The sequence below is a fragment of the Blennius ocellaris genome (genome assembly GCF_963422515.1).
Source record: "Blennius ocellaris genome assembly, chromosome: 1".
NCBI classification, from domain to species: domain Eukaryota; kingdom Metazoa; phylum Chordata; class Actinopteri; order Blenniiformes; family Blenniidae; genus Blennius; species Blennius ocellaris.
The window spans coordinates 1,218,605-1,239,592 of NC_137650.1; the positions used below are offsets into that span (position 1 = coordinate 1,218,605).

Here is a 20,988-nt window from a genome sequence, read left to right on the forward strand (position 1 = left end):
GTGTGTGGGCGTGTGCACAGATGGCACAAGAGCTATGACAGGTCGTCACAGTGGGGTCACAGCTCGCATCCAAGAGGTGGCACCTGAGATGCGCTGGACTCACTGCAGTATCCATCGTGACTGGCAGTGAAGAAGATGCCTTATGACCTGAAGTCTGTGCTGGACTCTGCTGTAAAAACTGTCAACTTCATCGAGGCCAGACCAATGAATGCTCACTTATTTCATGTGCTCTGCGAAGAGACGGGTAGTGAGCGTGTCCAACTCTTGCTTCACACTGCAGGAAGGTGGCTTTCAAGGGGAAAAGGTGCTTTCGAGGCTATTTGAATTGCACAGAGAGGTCCAGATGTTCTTGCAGGACACAAATTCCCCCTTGTCAGACATTTTTGAGGATGTTGTGTAGCTCAGTCAGCTGGCATTCATGTCTGACATTTGTTCACTTTAAATGAACTGAATTTGGGACTGCAGGGACTCGCCATCAATGTTTTTGATGTGCAGGACAAAATTATTAATGCACTGCTGAAAAAGTTGGAGTTATTTGAAATCAAAGTCAAGACAGGTGATGTTTCAGCTTTCCCTGCTTTGGAGAGTTTTCTGTCTGATGATGACCTGGTGCTTGATGATGGAGTCAGGGAGAACATCGCTGCACACCTCGCATCACTCAGACAACAGTTCCACAGTGATTTCTCAGTGATGCTTGAAGCTCAAGTTAGCAGCTGGATGAGAAACCCTTTCAACATTGACACCTCTCACATGGCCTCAATGGATTGAACTGCTGTTGAGCAGGAGAGTTTACTAGAGCCGTCTTGTATGAAACACTGAAGGAATCTTTCATAAAGCACACTTTGTTGGACTTTTGGCTGAAGCAGTACAGTGAATACCCCGTGCTTTCTGATAAGGCCGTGCACTTTCTCCTTCCGTTTGCAACCTATCTGTGCGAGAAAGGCTTCTCTTCACTTGTCACAAAAACAAAGTACAGAAGCAGGGTGCATGCTGAGCCAAACCTGAGACTGAAGCTGACCTCCATTGACCCAGACATTGCAGGACTGTGTTCACAGAGGCACGCACATCACATTAAGCTCATGTAAATTGTCATCAATAGTTGGTATGTTTAATTACAGCTGTTATTCTTGATGCTCTTCCTCACTTTTGTTTCATTCTTAGTCTTATTGTTCTTCCTCTGTGTGTTTCTGTTTCAGAAAGCAGCCATACAGCACTGTGTGACGTTCAGACAGCCTGTTTTGATTTGTTTTAATCAAGTACAGTACAGTTTTATTTAATCTTTAAGAACTGTTTTTTGTTTGTTTGTTTTTTCATATTTTTAAGTACAATGTTTATTTAACTTTTCTGTCCAATATATTTAATTGAATCATTATTTAAGTACAGTCTTTTTATTTTCCTATATTTAAATGCAGTGTTACTGTTCAAACTGTGTAAAATGTTACAATGGCTAGCAATATTAAATATACTTCTTTAGGAATAAAACCTCTGCCTTGTTTTTGATGAATGCTTCTTAGGCCTACTACACTACTGTATAGTGTTGGTCATGATGGTGGTACTTGGAGAGCCAAGTATTTTCTGGGGTGGTACTTGGTGTAAAAAGTTTGAGAACCACGGTACTAGACTAAGAGTTGACCATACTTCTCTGAATACTACCAAATACATAAGGAGGAAATATTGAAGCAGGTTCCTAAAGGCAACGGGGTTATTATGGAAACGGTGGGAATGACATAGAGTAGTAGAACCAGCAGATGGCGCAAATGGAACATACATGGATGCAAACTGCCGTAAAACCAAAAAGAAGAAGAGGACCGCGCGCGCGCGTGTGTGTGTGTGTTGTGGCTGTGCGGAAGTGAAGCAGCAGTCACATGACAGCCGCAGTAGGTAGAGAACCCGTCGGTATGGAGAACAACCACCTCCACGGTGACTAACGCGCCACAGAAGCTTCAGTCTTCGCCCGTAACGTCCGGAGACCCGGTGAACGTCTGTGGTGAGCGCGAGCCCGGATCGTCCGGAGACCCGGTGGACGTCTGTGGTGAGCGCGAGCCCTGTTAGCCGCTAACGCTAGCAGCAGGGAGGAGTGCTCAATCATGTGACTCTCTCTCTCTCTCTCTCTCGCTCTCTTTCTATCCCTCTCTCTCTCTCTCTCTCTCTCTCACAGATGGATGAGATAAGAGTGTCTCCCGATTACAACTGGTTCAGAAGTACTGTTCCACTGAAGAGAGTGAGTACCTGATCTGGGTCTGGTTCTGTCTCGTCCAGCTCGTGGACATTCTAGATGTCCCGGCCAGTAAAGTTGTGATCGTTGGTATCACTGCTTCGATAGATTAACACAGTGATGTGAGCCAAGCATGGTTATGATCATAATATAAATACTGCAGCTCCCTCTTTTACTCCAAGGACCTGTCTCATCGTTTGTTTTAGTCAAATGATTCTTTGACCACTGTGTCATCTCCCAATCTGAAGGTTGCAGGTTCAGTTCCCAGTCGACCTGTCCAGATGTCAAAGTGTCTTTGAACAAGACACTGAACTGCAAATTGCTCCATGTATGTATGGATGTGTGTATGTATGACTGATGATACCTTGCATAGCCACAGTGTGTGAATGTGTATGTGAATGGGTCAATGTGATTAAGGAGGTAAACTGTTGGTACTGTGACACAGTTGAAAAGCTCTATATGAGTGAATTCCATTGACCATTTATGTGGCTTAGCTGCTGTTGGAATTCGTTCCTGTGTTCCCATGAATTCCGCGTGTTGGTTGATCCGGGAGAGGCAGAAACGGAGTTGATTTCCTCAATAGTGAATTTAACGATCACACAAACTAAAGATTACGAAGTGCATATACCAGAGATTGCAGAATACGAGCTTGGTCCGTTCTTCCTTGCATGCACCCTGGCTTTGCAGCAAAGAAGGGCGCAGCTGTAGCGTGCAGTTCTTATTTCTACCTTTTCATACACTTCTCTAAACTCATATTTGTCAGTTCCTAGTGATGTTTGTGTTACTATGGTGATGTTATTATTCTCTTCTCTGACTCCAAACTGCTTTAAACTGGTTCTCTCAGAGCTTGTTGTTCTGCTCAAGGTGACCCCTGAGTTTCGGCATCAACCGCCCTATTTCTTGGAATTTGTGGTGTGACATAAAATTAGCTGTTTCTGAGGCAAAACCCCAAAATGCAGAGGAATGGTGGAAGGTTGTCCAATGTTCCTGCTCAGAGGTGCCAGAGGTTGGTTGACTCCTTGCAGCACAGACGTGCAGCAGTTATCAAAAACAGGGGTTATGCAACGAAATATTAGTTAACTAATTGTCAGGATTGCTAAATGTTAATATTTTTTCAGTTTATTTAGTAAATATTTGAGTTTGTAATGAGAAATGCCGACGCTGCTATTTTTTTGAACACAGAAATATCACCTTTTCCTTCATGTTCTGTAAAGTAATTAAATATTGATACTTTTTTCTTCATGATTTGTTGTGCAATACCATGTGCAGCGTTCCTAATGAAAGAAAATAAAAAATATTATAAGGATTTTGAGCTTTATTCACTTTTTTAAAAACACTGCTATTATTTTGAACATAGCTGTATGTGTTGAAGTTGAACGAGTGAGTTATCAGCAGAACGGTTATCACGATGGCAAGTGTGTGGATAAGTCAACCCAGGAAACCTGAATATGTTCATCAAGGTTTGTAGTCCAGGCCTGTGGGCTTCCAAGTGATGTTATTGTATTATTGGTGTTGTTAAGTGAGAGGTACATTCTCAATAAAGTCTATAAAGGGAGTCCAGGGTTGTATAAACTTGTTTTTCTTTTCTACTGCTATTGAGGGTATTTCTATTGTATTGAGGGTTTACTAGTTGACAATGAGTGGCAGGCACACAAAAACGTTCATCTGAAATGTTCCACTTACTTTGCTGTGCTCCTGTTTCCTCAGATTATCGTTGACGACGATGACAGTAAGGTGTGGTCATTGTACGATGCTGGTCCGAAGAGCATCAGGTGTCCCATCATCTTCCTTCCCCCAGTCAGCGGGACGGCTGAGGTTTTCTTCCAGCAAGTGTTGGCTTTAACGAGCTGGGGATACAGAGTCATCTCGGTGAGATATCTGACAACAGTTTTTCTTGCAGCAAGCGCAATATGAAAAGAAGGACAAATAAATCACCACATTTTTCACTCTGTCTTGACAAAATATACTGAGGAGAAAGATAAATGTGAGAAACCTGAGGAGAGAAGTCCCACCACGATGACGTGGTCCTTGCTGCTGACGGCCTCCACAGACCATAGCAGACCAAAACACAAGCTCTTGTTCATGTGTCAGAATGTGACAACTAGAGATTCACTTCTGATCCGATCCCAATCCCTCAATTCAGACATCTGCTAGTACCGATATTGTTCCGATACCAGAGCTGTTTGCTTTAATATCATTATTGTCATTATTGTTGATGAGGCTGTAATAAAGTCCTCTCTACAGTAAAGTATGAAATGTAGGAATGTTTGCATGTTTTCTCTCAAAAGACAACTTGAGGTTATTATAAGGACAGAAAAGGAAGCAGTACAAAGTATTTTAGTTCCATTTGGACAATGTTGGGGCCTGCGTGATGTCATCTCATAATAAACTAGTTCTATCTTTAAAACCTCACAATCACTTTATTAATCCCTGGAGAACTTATTTAGCAACGCAGTACAAACTGCAGTGTTTCCAGCTCTAATGCAGCACAAAGTGAAGTAGGAGGTGTGATTCGCCTGCGAGGGAGGAGGAGTGAGCTGTTCATTGTTTTGATGTTGGTGCCGTTTTCCTCAGTGAGCTGGCGTTTTAAAATGATGACGTGAGCGTCGTCACCTCGCTGTACAGCGGCTTTGAAAACATCCACGTTGCTGTGTTGCTTTGCGATGTTTTGAGCATAAAATACGTCCAAACAGCGACATGTTTTCATGAAAAGTTGGATAGTGGCAGTGCTGCTTCTCCAGCCTGATCGCGGGCTGCAAACTCTGGAATGGATTTCCTGACTCATTACTCCACTTCTCATTGAGACCCGCCTCCCTTCAGGAAATCCAGTCCACAGTTTGCAGCCCGCCAGCAGAGCAGCAGCAAACACTGTGGAGTCATTTCAGTAACATTAAAGCACAGATGAGGCTTCATGGATCGGAAATCTCTGCAGGTTGGATCTGAAATTTCGGATCTGTGAATGATGTTTATCGGAACCCGATACTGATACTGGATCGGATCGGCCCCATCTCCAGTGACAACGTCCACACCCGGGGATCGTACTGCATCAAGATGTGCTCATGTTTGAACAGTCCACATATGGACTCTAGTTCAACTCTTCTTTTTTCATAATTTGTCATTTTCTTTTCAAAATATTTCAGAACGGCAAAATGAGCTAGTAACAAGCTTCAATGCTAATTTCATGCAAATTAATCTGGAGAACTCGGCACAATTCTAAAAGTGTAGCCTGGCTCACATCCTTCTGTTTCCTCACACTCACTCAGATCAGGGCTCTTTGGGGTCCAACACGTCTTCATTCCAAAGTTGTTCTTAATAAACTGGGTTCAGAGCCAAAGTTGGTTATTACATGCCGAGAAAGTTGCAGCTTATAAGCTTTACACAGTATTACACACACTGTATTTGGTTTAGGCTCGTATGCTAATGCCCAGTGTGTGTGCTACACAATACTTATGATCTATTTTGTGTGAGTATATATTCACAAGCTATAATTATATACTGTATAATAATATGTGTATGTATGTATATATGTATATACGTGTGTGTGTATATATGTATATATATCTGTGTGTGTGCGCGTCGCTGTGTGAGGATGTTGTTGCAGCAGAACATTCTCCACCTCTCATGCTGGAGGACGTTGCTGCAACAGTGTCATCAATAAACCTAAACATTGCCATAAGCCTTCCTCTTTTTAAATTAATCAATCAATCAATGAAAGACTTTATTTGTCTGGGAGGGGGGCAATTCAGGTCACATAGCGCAAGCAGTGCAAATAAATAAATACAGAATACAACAACAGACTACAACTACATCTCTGGGTAAATACATACCAGTAATAGTAAAAATCTGATGAGAAAATCATGAGTCAGATATAAATACAACAAAGAATGAAGGTCAAAGGTTAAATATGTATCAGCAGAGTTTTAAAAACTTTTAAAGTGACTTTTAAAAATGAGTAATCGGTGAAGGAACTCAGTTACTTTATAAAGGAGTAACTAGTAATCGGATTCGTTTATTAAAGTAACTGGCAACACTTGATCAAACTGCACATTTTGGGTTGTCCTTTTCTTGTGGCCACCTTAAGCCACACCTGTGAGGAGGGATGGATCATCTCGGCAGAGAAGTGCTCACTGACACACATTTAGACACATTTGTGAACAGTATTTGGGAGAAATAGGTCTTTTGTGTATATAGAAAGTGTTTTGCATCTTTGAGTTCAGCTCATGAAAAATGGGAACAACAACAAAAGTGTTGTGTTTATATTTTTGTTCAGTATAATTGTTTTAAACAATTAGGAAAACAGTCACCCAGCATCCTTTGAGTTGCAGTTGCACACTTCAGGTCAAACTTCACCATCGACCTTACTTCATTCTTTTACCTTCCAGACACCGATCATACTGTCGGGGTTTCTTACCTCTTAACCTTTGCTTGTGGTTTACAGCTGCAGTATCCGGTGTACTGGGACCTCATGGAGTTCTGTGATGGCTTCAGGAAGCTTCTGGATCACCTGCAGCTGGATAAAGTAGGTCCATATTTCCTGAATACAGTGAAAGTCCGGAGGCGTCGGTGTGAGCAGACATAACACGGGGACCAGCTGCCGGAGGCTTCGTGGTGTAGTGGAGGTTACAGAGGCGGACTTCAGATGGGATATTTCCAGGTTCGATCCCCACTGTGGACGACGGGTCACCACTGAGGCCCCTGAGCACAACCTTTGACCCCTGTCAGCTCCCTGGAGCAATAATGTGGCCGCACCTCCGCACCCTAGAAATAGGATGGTCAATGCAGAAAAGCAATCTCCCCAAGGGGATTAGTAAAGTACAATTGGTTTAGTTTAGTGCTTCTTAATGCCAGAATTACTTAAACAAATGGTAACTGGTAAGTGTTATTGACTAACGTATCGTTGTACTCCCTGGTGCCATGACAAATAAAGCTATCTATAACCCAGCATTTCATCTCGTACTCCTCACATATATAGTCGACTTTACTTGTTCACCACATAGTGGAAAACAAGTGCAAACTGCTTTGTCCTTTCTGCCTGTGAAATGATGTGGTGTCCCTTGACCTTTGACCTTCAGGTTCATCTGTTCGGGGCCTCTCTGGGAGGTTTCTTGGCTCAGAAGTTTGCAGAGTTTACACACAAGTCTCCTCGAGTGCACTCTCTGATTCTCTGCAACTCGTTCAGCGACACCTCCATCTTCAACCAGACGTGGACCTCAAACAGGTGCTGCTCACGTCACTGGTCCTGCTCTCAGGGGCATTCCATTCATCACTTCTTTTAAATTCATGTCGGTGCAGTTTCTGGATGATGCCAGCTTTCCTCCTGAAGAAGATAGTGCTGGGGAACTTTGCTAAAGGACCCGTGGACCCTAAAATGGCAGATGCAATCGACTTCATGGTAGATCGAGTAAGTTATTTGCTTTATTGAGTGATCGGGGGTTGACCTGCTCGCTCCTCCATTACAGCACCAGACTCTGGAGGAGGCTTTGTTCATTCACTGACTGAGTGCCGTTTCTGCAACATTCTTCCTGTTCCTATCACTATGCTGTCCTCTACTGTTTACTCCAGCCAACCCACCCCAGGTACTGTGAAGTAAGACGAGCTGTGCATCACCAGACTTAGATCTACACTCACATGTTCTCAGACTGGATATATGCATCCTCCACCAGGGACCTGGCAAACGGGTCTGAAGCTCTAAGGACATGAACTGTGTTATAGAAACATCGGGGGGAACTTAACTGCAATAACCTAAATATAACCATTAATTTGTTATGTCACGTTTTAGATGTTTTAGCCAATTGAGTGAAAACAGGAAGTTTTCTTTTAAAAACAGTTTGAAAACAGCTCAGTTGTCATTTTCTGAGTGATTTGAAGCTGATATGACATTTCAGAGGGCACTATTTGTTTATTTTCACATCAGAATCCTCTAAAATAATTGTAGGTACATTATAAGGTTATCTATTGTTAATCAGGTGGAAAAAAGAAGCTTACTTATTGTCAAAGGAGTGGTTAGTGGTGTTCTGTCAGGAACACTGACGGCGCTTTAAAAAGAGTGAGACGACATTGATGATTGTCTGGACAGAAAATATTTAATGAAAACCCAAACAGGAGAACACAGCACTGGCCCTAGTTACAAATAACTTAACAATCTAAAATGTCCTTAAATGTTCTCAAAATTGGCTAAGATCATTAAAAGGCCATTCAAATTTAATCAAGAAAATAAGCAGTCCCTATCTAAAAAGGTGTCCCCCTGCTTCGCCAGGAATCCCCTTGTTGCCAGTGGAACTTCTGCTTTGCAACAGAATCACTCTTACATCTGTGTGACCGAACGCGACGGCTGGATCTGCTTGTCCTTGGTTAGACGTCTGATGATGCAACTCTCCGCTGGTTTTCCAGGTTGGGGTCAGTCAGTCTTGAGCGGAGCCGAGTCTTTGCTGGAGTCAGTTTTGAGAAAAACTATTGACAGTGGTAGGTTGTCCCAAACAGCGATACAAACTTCAGTGCATGTCTCCTCAGAAGTGGAAAATCCTCCACACATTACTGCAGTTTGGAGAAGTCAAGCAGAGGGAGGTCGTTGTTTCTGCCGTGAGCTCGTCGTTGCTTTGCCCCTCAATCACGTCAAGCTGCAGAGTGTCTGGCACATCCACTGGTCCTCAGTGAAGGGAGCTGCCGACATGCTCAGGTCTTTTGGTTTGGTTTTCAAGACCTGAACCCTGTCTCCAAAGATCTGTAGGAGTTTTTTTCACATCCATCAGCATATTCACATGTCACAGCTGGATTCTGTTCTTGCAGAGTTGGAAAGATCAGAATGATCCACAGCTTTAGTTTACCTTCAAATGGTTTCACATTTGAAAACAGAAAACTGAGTAGCTGTTCGGTTCAGACTTTGGAGCTTGATTCAGGTCTGAAAGGCCAAATCACAGCCACTTGTAGCCGGAGCTCTGTCTGTCGCCAGGCCTCTCAGCTTGTAGAACTGCAGGTCAAATTTGTTCATGGCCAAAACAACTTGTTCAAACAGATCTTCACCTTTAGTAGTCCCGTACATGTCTTGCAATGAGAGCAGTTCCTCTCCAATTTCAAAGTTGGCAGTAATCCCTCGCACAAAAGTGGCTCGTTGAGCTGTGTTTATGTCAGTAGTCTCATCACAGGCCAAAGAGAAAAACTGCAAACCTCCTGCAGCTTCAATGATTTTTCAATGTCTTGTGCCATGTCAGTGATCTGATCTGAGACGGTTCTCGGAGGCAAACACTTAATTTTTTCAGTTGCAAGCAGCTCCACAGTGGCGACGAGGCGCTCCTTAACAAATTCACCTTCGGATTGAAGTTCCAGCTTCTTAGCGATGAGCTCACTCACTACGATGCTAGCCTGCGTCACGTTGTCCTAAGCTGTTGTCATAAGACTGCTTGCTGGCCACTCAAGCTCCGTCGTAGAGCTGCAACGTTATCCACCCGCCCTTGTCCTTGACAGGCCTCCACTTTAGCATGTTTAGTGCTATAATGGTGCTCAATGTTCGCCTTTTTCATCACAGCCAGTGCATCTCCACACACCAGGCACACGGCTTGGCCTCTTACTTTCACAATGAAAAAATCGCAAATCCATTTTTCTTGGAAAGAGCGACACTCTGCATGAACATTTGTTTTTGTAGCAGCCATGCTCCATTGATGCTGTCAGTCCCTGAAGACACGGCGGGATAACGTGTGATGTTTACACTGATGACGTGTTCAAGACCTTGATCGTGTTCCGGAAAGACAGACACCAGCCCAGAAAGGCATTTAATTGTGCATTTGACATCATTTTTTTCCCAAATAACTTTTTTGTGGATTGCCTCTCGGGCCATGCTAAACCAGCCCGTGGGCCAGAGATTCCCCATCCCTGGTATAGAGATATGTTATTTTGGCGAGAAAATGTGTCTTTATTTTCAATCAAACCTGGTTTTTCAACAGCCCCATTGCCCGTCTGTGGCTTTCACCTCACTGCTTGTCCCCCTGTGCTTCTCTTCATGATGAGAGAGCTGCCATGTCTGGAGTAAATGATCTGAGTCTGGATGTGTGTGCTTCAGTGTTTTTGTGTGACTGTATTTTTGTCTGTGTTGCAGCTGGAGAGTCTGAACCAAAGTGAGTTGGCATCACGGCTAACACTCAACTGTCAAAACTCTTATGTGGAGCCCCACAAAATAAAAGATGTTGCTGTGACCATCATAGATGTACGTATTCATCCAACTGTGATTAAATATCCAGAACCTGATGGAGTGTGCTGGACTGATTCCTGACACATTTCCCTTTTGATTGGAGGTGTTTGATCGGAGCGCTCTGTCACTGGAGGCCAAGGAGGAGATGTACAAACTGTATCCAAATGCCAGAAGAGCCCATCTGAAAACAGGTGGAAACTTCCCTTACCTGTGCAGGAGTGCTGAAGTCAACCTCTACATCCAGGTATGTGCCTTATCATGCACTCACAAACATCCATCCAATCTTCTACACCTCTTTGTCACGCTCAGTCTCTGAGCTGATCCCAGTTGACTGAAGGCAGGTTCACCGACACACACTCACACACGCACACACAACTCCATGTGAGCAAGTAGCGGAGAGGGTTCAGGGCTCAACATTAGGTGTTTTTTTAGAGATGGGGCTGATCCAATCCGGGATCGAGTTCCGATATCAACGTAGTTCACGGATCGGAAATTTCCAATCTATGAATCCGCGTCTGCTTCACTGTTACTGAAATGACTCCACAGTGTTTGCTGCTGCTCTGCTCACTGGCTGCAAACTGTGGACTGGATTTCCTGAAGGGAGGCGGGTGTCAATGAGACGCGGAGTAATGAGTCAGGAAATCCATTCCAGAGTTTGCAGCCAGCTATCAGGCCAGGGAAGTAGCACTTTGGCTAACCAACTTTTCATGACAACATGTCGCTGTTTGGACATATTTTACTGTCAAAACGCTGTAAAGCAACACATCAATGTGGATGTTTGCAAAGCCGCTGTGCAGCGAGGCGGCGCTCTGCTGCCACTGTTTTAAAACGCCAGCTCGCTGAGGAGAACAGCTCTGTTATCAAAACAATGAAGAGCGGCTCTTCCGCGCTGTAGCAGGAGATTCACACCTCCCTGAAGCTGCGTCCTCCTCCACGCTAAACTCCCTGAAAATAGTCCCAATCATTTGTCATGCGCTAGGTTTTAAAGATAAAAGAGGTTGTTTTTATTTTATATATTGGTTTTGGTTGTGTGGTTTTTATTCAAGTGCACTTTTTGTTTACAAAGGTCCTAACTGGATCGGCAGTTTTGCCTGTTAAATATCTTAATGTCTATTAAATAAAGTAAAATAAAGTCTATTGTTTAATATAGATTGAAGTGCAATCACTTCTACATTTGTAGAAGTGCATTGCACTTTATTCAAGTGCATTTTTGTTAACACAGACCGACGGTCTTTATTTATTGTTTTTGGTTGTTTTGATTATTTAACATGTCTTTTTTCATAATACAATTCCAATTTTAAATATTCTTAAGAAATAAAAATGTATTTATCTTTAAAAGGGTGTACTTGCATTATTATACCATTATTATTATGTTAGTGGAAAAATGGAATCAAAACGGCAATATTATCATTTCTGGGACAGTTTATCGTTGTGACGTGTGTGTGTGTGTGTGTGTGTGTGTGTGTGTGTGTGTGTGTGTGTGTGTGTGTGTGTGTGTGTGTGTGACAGACACACGTCACACACAAACACAGACAGTCACATACAGAGAAACACTGACACACACCATCACAAACGTTGACACACACACACACACACACACACACACAGAGACAGTCACGCGCAGATACAGACACAACTACAAACAGACAGTCACACATTCTTTCTCACACACACACACACACACACACACACACACACACACACACACACACACACACACACACACACACACACACACACACACACACAGAGACACATTGACACGCAATCACACACACAGAGACACAATCACAACGTTGACACACACCAAGACCGTCACAAATGTTGACACACGGAGACACAGTCACACGGAGTGATGGCGTTGGCTGGCCGCTGCATCATTTCATGCGGGAGGTCAGGGTTTTTGTGGCTTCAATGTCATTCAGTTGTTGTACCGTATTTTCTGCCCTATAAGGCGCACCAGATTATAAGGCGCACCTACATTAATTGACATAATTTACAACTTTGTTCATATATAAGGCACACCGCCCTATAAGGCGCATGGAATAGACCAGTGGTCAGCAACCTTTATAGCTCAAAGCCATTAGGTTACATTTTCCACTGATTCTAACACCCAGAGAGGTGCACACACTTTATTTTGATAGTCCTACCTGCAGCCTATGCCAGGAGGACACTACACACAAAACCTTCTTCACTGCTGGTTGACAACTTACAACTACCGGTAATAAACTAAACTACATGAACTAAGCAACAAAAACACAACACAACACAATTATTACCGACACCACAAACCAAATATAACCCCCAATAATTGCATTTAAAACACCACAAACAGCTGCAATGAATTATGGGAGTTTCTATCGGCTGCACTGAGGAGCTCAGGATGTCCCATCATGCCTTGCAGCGACAAATTTTGTGTTGTTGGAGGTTATTGTGGATTTTTGTTGGGCTTGTGTGTGTGTTGATTGTGTTTATGTGTTTTTGTTCCCCAGTTTAGGGAGTAATTATTTCATCTAGTTTATTTTGGTTTGTTAGAATGTTGGTGTGCAACCATGAGTGATGAAGGTGTTGTGTGGAGTGTCGTCCGCTCTGAAGCTTCGGTAGCAAAGTTAGAGTTGTCAAAATAAAAGCTTCTGGGTGTTCAGCTGTCAAATAGCAGTCTCAAGTAGCGCAATTCTTCCATATATAAGGCGCACCGGGTGATAAGGCGCACTGGCAGCTTTGGAGAAAATTTGAGGTATTTAGGTGCCTTATAGTGCGGAAAATACGGTAGATCCTGATTTTCAATCTTCAGTGAATAATTGCCACCGTCTGAAGCAGTGAGGTGAAGAAGTGAAGGACCTTGGTCAGCATGGTTCCACCACATAGCTCACCCTTATCTGCTGCCGGAGCCGTGGGTTGTGACCGCTCTCCATGACTCAACCCTCTCAACATCGTAATTAGATTTTGTATTTTCTTTCATTACTTCATGCTCTAAAAGGCTACTCATATATGATTCAATGGTGGGTTTTCCTCTGAATATAGGTATTGTTTTATTTCATTCAGCAATCAAATATTGCTTTCCATCAAACTCCAGATAAATGTTCTCTTGCACAGTAATAAAAGTATTTATTATCCCCCGCCGTGGCCGATAGGCCCCGAAGGGGGATCTTGAAACAGTCTCCGTACGTCCGTACGTCCGTTCGAACGTTTCTACCTATATCTCGGCAACCCCTGGGCCCACAGTGACCAAACTTCACATGTGGATACATCTCAGAGGGGGAAGGGATACTATGGTGACCTTGACCTAATTTGCATATTAACTAGGTCACAGGGTCACGAAGTGCTTAAAAACACATTTTGGGCTGGAGGCCTAGGTTTTTGAGCTAGGGCTCTGAAATGTTATACACACCTACTAGTACTCTGGGGACACCCTCCAGCATACCAAGTGACCTGACCTTGACCTTGAAGATCGGTAGGGTCTGAAGTTTGCTCGTCATGGTTGCAAAATTTCGGAGACCCTCTGGTGACATTGGCGGAAAAAAAAAGATTGCTTAATAACGCGTGGCCACGCGTTATTAAGGCGTGGGAACGAGATAAATAAGTCGTGGCCACGCGTTATTAAGGCGTGGGAACGAGATAAATAAGTCGTGGCCACGCGTTATTAAGACGTGGGAACGAGATAAATAAGTCATGGCCACGCGTTATTGAGGCGTGGGAACGAGATAAATAAGCCGTGGCCACGCGTTATTAAGGCGTGGGAACGAGATAAATAAGTCGTGGCCACGCGTTATTAAGGCGTGGGAACGAGATAAATAAGTCGTGGCCACGCGTTATTAAGGCGTGGGAACGAGATAAATAAGTCGTGGCCACGCGTTATTGAGGCGTGGGAACGAGATAAATAAGTCGTGGCCACGTGTTATTAAGGCGTGGGAACGAGATAAATAAGTCGTGGCCACGTGTTATTAAGGCGTGGGAACGAGATAAATAAGTCGTGGCCACGCGTTATTAAGACGTGGGAACGAGATAAATAAGTCATGGCCACGCGTTATTGAGGCGTGGGAACGAGATAAATAAGCCGTGGCCACGCGTTATTAAGGCGTGGGAACGAGATAAATAAGTCGTGGCCACGCGTTATTAAGGCGTGGGAACGAGATAAATAAGTCGTGGCCACGCGTTATTAAGGCGTGGGAACGAGATAAATAAGTCGTGGCCACGCGTTATTGAGGCGTGGGAACGAGATAAATAAGTCGTGGCCACGTGTTATTAAGGCGTGGGAACGAGATAAATAAGTCGTGGCCACGCGTTATTAAGGCGTGGGAACGAGATAAATAAGTCGTGGCCACGTGTTATTAAGACGTGGGAAGGAGATAAATAAGTCGTGGCCACGCGTTATTAAGGCGTGGGAACGAGATAAATAAGTCGTGGCCACGTGTTATTAAGACGTGGGAAGGAGATAAATAAGTCGTGGCCACGTGTTATTAAGGCGTGGGAACGAGATAAATAAGTCGTGGCCACGTGTTATTAAGACGTGGGAAGGAGATAAATAAGTCGTGGCCACGCGTTATTAAGGCGTGGGAACGAGATAAATAAGTCGTGGCCACGCGTTATTAAGGCGTGGGAACGAGATAAATAAGTCGTGGCCACGCGTTATTAAGGCGTGGGAACGAGATAAATAAGTCGTGGCCACGCGTTATTAAGGCGTGGGAACGAGATAAATAAGTCGTGGCCACACGTTATTAAGGCGTGGGAACGAGATAAATAAGTCGTGGCCACGCGTTATTGAGGCGTGGGAACGAGATAAATAAGTCGTGGCCACGCGTTATTAAGGCGTGGGAACGAGATAAATAAGTCGTGGCCACGTGTTATTAAGACGTGGGAAGGAGATAAATAAGTCGTGGCCACGTGTTATTAAGGCGTGGGAACGAGATAAATAAGTCGTGGCCACGTGTTATTAAGGCGTGGGAACGAGATAAATAAGTCGTGGCCACGCGTTATTGAGGCGTGGGAACGAGATAAATAAGTCGTGGCCACGCGTTATTAAGGCGTGGGAACGAGATAAATAAGTCGTGGCCACGTGTTATTAAGACGTGGGAAGGAGATAAATAAGTCGTGGCCACGTGTTATTAAGGCGTGGGAACGAGATAAATAAGTCGTGGCCACGTGTTATTAAGACGTGGGAAGGAGATAAATAAGTCGTGGCCACGCGTTATTAAGGCGTGGGAACGAGATAAATAAGTCGTGGCCACGCGTTATTAAGGCGTGGGAACGAGATAAATAAGTCGTGGCCACACGTTATTAAGGCGTGGGAACGAGATAAATAAGTCGTGGCCACGCGTTATTGAGGCGTGGGAACGAGATAAATAAGTCGTGGCCACGCGTTATTAAGGCGTGGGAACGAGATAAATAAGTCGTGGCCACAAGTTATTAAACTGCCGCCAAGTGAGCTGGCACTCAATTTTACCTGCGCCAAAACGGAATCCTTCATAGGTTTACACCCAATTTCATTTCAGTGCAATACTAGGCATACTCCTTTGTTACTACAAGAAATATGAAAGAATATTACTGTAGGAATTTGGAGAAAAGTACTCTTAAACTTGAATCTGTTGGTTGAAAATAATGATCTCTCGCCTGTTTTCAAAATGCAATAAAAAGGAATCCTTCATAGGTTTATGCCTGATTCCACTTCAAGGCAATACTAGAAATACTCCTTTGTTACTGCAAGCAATATCGAAGAACATTACTGTAGGGATTTGGAGTAAAGTGCTCTTACACTTGGAGCAAATTAACGAAAATAATGATTTCTCACACCTGTTTTCAAATTCCAATTAAAAAAGATTCTTCATAGGTTTATGCCTGATTTCACTTCAGTGCAATACTAGATATAGTCCTTTACCAGTACCAGTAAGATCAAAGAAGATTACTGTAGAAATTTGGAGAAAAGTAATGTCAAACTTGGATCTGTTGGTCAAAAATAATGGTCTTGCCTTCATTAATTTGTTCCAGGTTTAAAAGTACTTTTCTCCAAATTCCTACAGTGATATTCTTTGATGCTGCTTGTAGTAGTAAAGGAGTATGTCTAGTACTGCCTGAAGTGGAATCAGGCATAAACCTATTAAGGATTCCATTTTATTGCAGTTTGAAATTAGATGAGACCATCATTTTCGATCAACACATCCAAGTTTAAGAGTACTTTTCTCCAAATTTATAGAGTAATGTTCTTTCAGATTTCTTGTAGTAACAAAGGAGTATGCCTAGTATTGCACTGAAGTGAAATTGGGTGTAAACCTATGAAGGATTCCGTTTTATTGCATTTTGAAATCAGACCATCTGTCTTTCTGTCAGCATTGCGGCCGTACGCTGACCTGTGTTTTACCGTAAAGGCGTTAATAAAAGCGCAGTTAAAATTGAGTCCCGGCTCACTTGACGGCAGTTTAATAACGCGTGGCCACGACTTATTTATCTCGTTCCCACGCCTTAATAACGCGTGGCCACGACTTATTTATCTCGTTCCCACGCCTTAATAACACGTGGCCACGTGATTAAGCAAGAATTTTTTTTTCACCAATGTCACCAGAGGGGCTCCGTAAAAAACCCATGTATTTTCATATAAACATTTCTCCTCATTTCTCAGCAGTTCCTGGGCCCACAGTCACCAAACTTCACACATGGACACTCCACCTGGGGAGAAGGGGCACCATGGTGACCATGACCTCATTTGCATATCAGGTCACAGGGTCACTAAGTGCATAAAAACACCTTTTGGGCTCTGGAGACGTATTTTGACATAGCTTATGAAGAAGACCTTTCAGATTCTACATAATTATCTACTAGGACCCATGGAACACCCTCTAGTGTACCAAGTGTGCTGCTTTGTGAGAAAATACAAAGCCCTCCGGCGGGGGATTAGCCCAGCAACGGCCTTCTTGTTATATTAGTTTTCCAGGTTTCTATTGATCCAACAAGCATGAATACAGCCCTTCAAGTTGTGAGAAACTTTTCACATTGTGTCATTTCAAAGCAGGAAGAGAGTGTTGTTCTAAAATGTCTTTGAGATGTTGCAATTTCCAAAACGTAACACGAAGGACTAAGATTTGTTTTTATCTTCATATTCATTGTGGTACGTGCACTTTAGTCATTGCGATTGCTAATTGGCCAAGCTGCCGCATGAAATGTATTCCAAGCAAACAAAGTACAAAAAGACAGGAGTTTTTCCATTTATGGTTAAAAAAAAAGTGAATTGTATTGTTTTGCAATGTGGTTTATGGAATTCACTGCGAGTCCTCACTCATGCCTCACCTCTGAGCTGTCCCGCGGCGTTGCACTCACACTGCCTGTTTCACAAAGCTTCATTTTCCTACACACAAACAAGTGACTGGGAGTCACGTCAACAAACGGCAAGTTTCTCCTTTCTTTGGAAAAGCTGATGCTTGTCCAGACTTTCCACTCCCGCCATCAGGACTGACTAAACTCTCCTCTCTAGGTCTACCTGGTACCAGAGCAGCAGGAGTCTTCTGATTGGATGAACGTACTGAGACGCCAAAGTAGTTTGTCACAGTTCAGTCTTTTGGCATCCATGTTTCCAGGATGAGGAGAGACATCCTGCAGAGCTCACTTGCTGCTTGTGGGTTTTAACTCAAACTACCGTATTTTCCGCAGTACAAGGCACCGGATTATAAGGCACACCTACATTGATTGACATAATTTACAACTTTGTTCATATATAAGGCGCACCACATTATAAGGCGCATGGAATAGACCAGTGGTCAGCAACCTTTATAGCTCAAAGCCATTAGGTTACATTTTCCACTGATTCTAACACCCAGAGAGGTGCACACACTTTATTTTGATAGTCCTACCTGCAGCCTATGCCAGGAGGACACTACACACAAAACCTTCTTCACTGCTGGTTGACAACTTACAACTACCGGTAATAAACTAAACTACATGAACTAAGCAACAAAAACACAACACAACACAATTATTACCGACACCACAAACCAAATAGAACCCCCAATAATTGCATTTAAAACACCACAAACAGAAACTCCCATAATTCATTGCAGCTATCGGCTGCACTGAGGAGCTCAGGATGCAAGGCATGATGGGAATTCATGTTTTGTGTTGTTGGAGGTTATTATGGGTTGTTGTTGGGCTTGGTGTTGTGTTGATTGTGTTTATGTGTTTTTGTTCCCCAGTTTAGGGAGTAATTATTTCATCTAGTTTATTTTGGTTTGTTAGAATGTTGGTGTGCAACCATGAGTGATGAAGGTGTTGTGTGGAGTGTCGTTGTGAAGTTAGTTGTCAAAATAAAAGCCTCTGGTTGTTCAGCTGTCAAATAGCAGTCTCCAGTAGAGCAAATCTTCCATATATAAGGCGCACCGGGTTATAAGGCGCACTGGCAGCTTTTGAGGAAATTTGAGGTATTTAGGTGCCTTATAGTGCGGAAAATACGGTAGTTAGATTTTCCGTTTGGGCCTTTTAGGGCCTTTTTTGGGTAAAAATCTTACTTTGAAAGGCAAATAGCAGACTTCCTGTTGGAGTTAGGTCAAAAGTTAGAGCGCGTGAGTTGTAGGTCTCAACAAGTCGAACAAATTTCGTATCCTTTGCATCTCTGTACAACATTCCTACGGACCGTGGCAGGCGATTTAAATTTTCTAGGTGGCGCTAGAGAGCCATTTTTGGACTTTCTTTGAATTTTTGTTACGTGATCACCGGCTCTATGCGATTCTTCATGAGACTGCCAAATTTGGTGAGTTTTTGAGCGTGTTTAGGGGTCCATTGATGAGCGAAAGCGTAAAAGACGAAGATAAAAGAATAATAATAAGAAAGAACATTCGAAATACAATTAGAAGTTTTTGCGAGGAGGTCGTGGCCACACTGAGTGGTCAGTGCGGCCATGAGAGTGACCGTATTAGTGCCGGGCACTGTCGGCGGTGTACGAATTACAAAAGGGACCTTTTGCGAAATAAAGTGTGAGAACTGACTTGCAAAGACTAGAATGCAGCCGAGCCTCCTCCCGACAGCTCCAGTTGTGAATTAACGACATGCAGAGGTTTGAAGTGCTCCTTGGTTTTCTGTCCAGATTCACCTGCGTCAGTTCCACGGAACCAGATATGCTGCCATCAGTCCGGACATGGTGCGTGCCGAGGAGCTGGAGGTGCAGGACGGTGACCTGAGCCTGGGCCAGGACTCTGAACACACAGCCTGAGCTGCTGCCGCCCTGCTGCCCTGCTGCCCTGCTGCCTTGCTGCCCTGCAGGGCGGCTCCTTCAAGCACCAACTTGCTTCCCAACTGATTTCACAGACCCTGCTACAGATTTTTTTATGGAGCTCATCTGTCAATCAGCAAGTAAACAAAATACTTTTATTCAACAGATGAAGCAATATTTTGATAAAGGACACAAAAAAAGTGCTTTGCTTCTGTTTGCTTTATTACCATTTGACATGTTGCCTTATGTGGAAGGACTTTTTGCACTGAAACTGCCTGAGCTGTGTTCATGTTGATGTGTAGACTTTAGGCTGTTGTGTACTTCACCAAGATTTTTTTATTCCAGTTTTTTTGTGGAGTATGGTTTTTGTTTTTCTATTTATGTGTGCAGGTGTGTTGGTTCCTGTCTAGTGTCACAATGAAGAAAGTCCCTGGTGAGGCAGTGTGTCGCCATGTTCAGGGCTGGACAGTGTGCTGGTTAAAACTGTGTTCGGTTCTGCAAAACAAGCTTCCTGCAAGAGGATTCGACATCGGTTTGATTTCCAGTTTATTGGAAGGAGCTGCTGCACTGTCGGCTCATTTCATTTGTCCCGAGTGGTGAAACTGTCACTGTACAGCCAAACTGGACAGAGATTCTAGGTTTGTGGAAAATCGAGGCTCCAGTCAACACCTCTGCTCTCAACAGACCTTCAACAAAATGTTTACATCCAAATGAATAATGAGCATGTTAAAACATAGTATTGATGTGAATTAGTAAGATGACATTTGTGAAAATTCCGGGTTGTAATAAAATGTTGTGCACTACAAGAAGATTAAAGTGTTGACAGGAACGATCACCAGCGGCTTCCAGCCAAAGTCCCACTGAGAGTATTCCCTACTTCACTTACCTGACCAACACCTTGAAGCAGGAGGTCTGTGCCATAGCTTCTTCATAAGAGTCTTAGTCCGGGTCAGAGGCAGTACAAGTCTGTGTACTTTGGTTCAATAAAACATACTCATTAATAGAATTACTAGGTTTTAGGAAATGTTACTTTTTCCATCACACAACATGGTAAACCTGTTTTCTCTTTGTTCAATCATTACACAGTGCCTGTTACGCTCCTCGCTCCCACTACTATACTCTCACATACTACTATACTCTCACATACTACTATACTCTCACATACTACTATACTCTCATATACTACTATACTCTCATATACTACTATACTCTCACATACTACTATACTCTCATATACTTCTATACTCTCATATACTTCTATACTCTCATATACTACTATACTCTCTGACTACTCTCACGTACTATTTTCTCACATACTACTATACTCTGACTGCTATACTCTCACATACTACTATACTCTCTGACTACTATACTCTCACATACTACTATACTCTCACATAC

The 20,988-nt window shown here is 43.2% G+C and overlaps 1 protein-coding gene across 1 annotated transcript; it reads left to right on the plus strand.

Annotated features, from left to right (window-relative positions):
- Positions 1-1,853: 1,853 nt before the first annotated feature.
- Positions 1,854-20,571, plus strand: spg21 (SPG21 abhydrolase domain containing, maspardin). The gene is made up of 9 exons (XM_080502192.1): positions 1,854-2,032; positions 2,159-2,221; positions 3,923-4,084; positions 6,654-6,734; positions 7,288-7,433; positions 7,508-7,616; positions 10,305-10,412; positions 10,501-10,641; positions 19,462-20,571. The coding sequence occupies exons 2-9, from the start codon at positions 2,159-2,161 to the stop codon at positions 19,585-19,587; spliced, it is 936 nt and encodes a 311-aa protein (XP_080358318.1). The 5' UTR covers positions 1,854-2,032; the 3' UTR covers positions 19,588-20,571.
- The last annotated feature ends 417 nt before the right edge of the window (positions 20,572-20,988 follow it).

Excerpts from the sequence above, each read along its gene's own strand:
- spg21 (XM_080502192.1), top strand. The coding sequence starts at position 2,159 with ATGGATGAGATAAGAGTGTCTCCCGATTACAACTGGTTCAGAAGTACT. Across the intron at positions 7,434-7,507 it reads CAGACGTGGACCTCAAACAG|TTTCTGGATGATGCCAGCTT; the intron begins GTGCTGCTCACG and ends ATGTCGGTGCAG. Across the intron at positions 7,617-10,304 it reads TCGACTTCATGGTAGATCGA|CTGGAGAGTCTGAACCAAAG; the intron begins GTAAGTTATTTG and ends TCTGTGTTGCAG.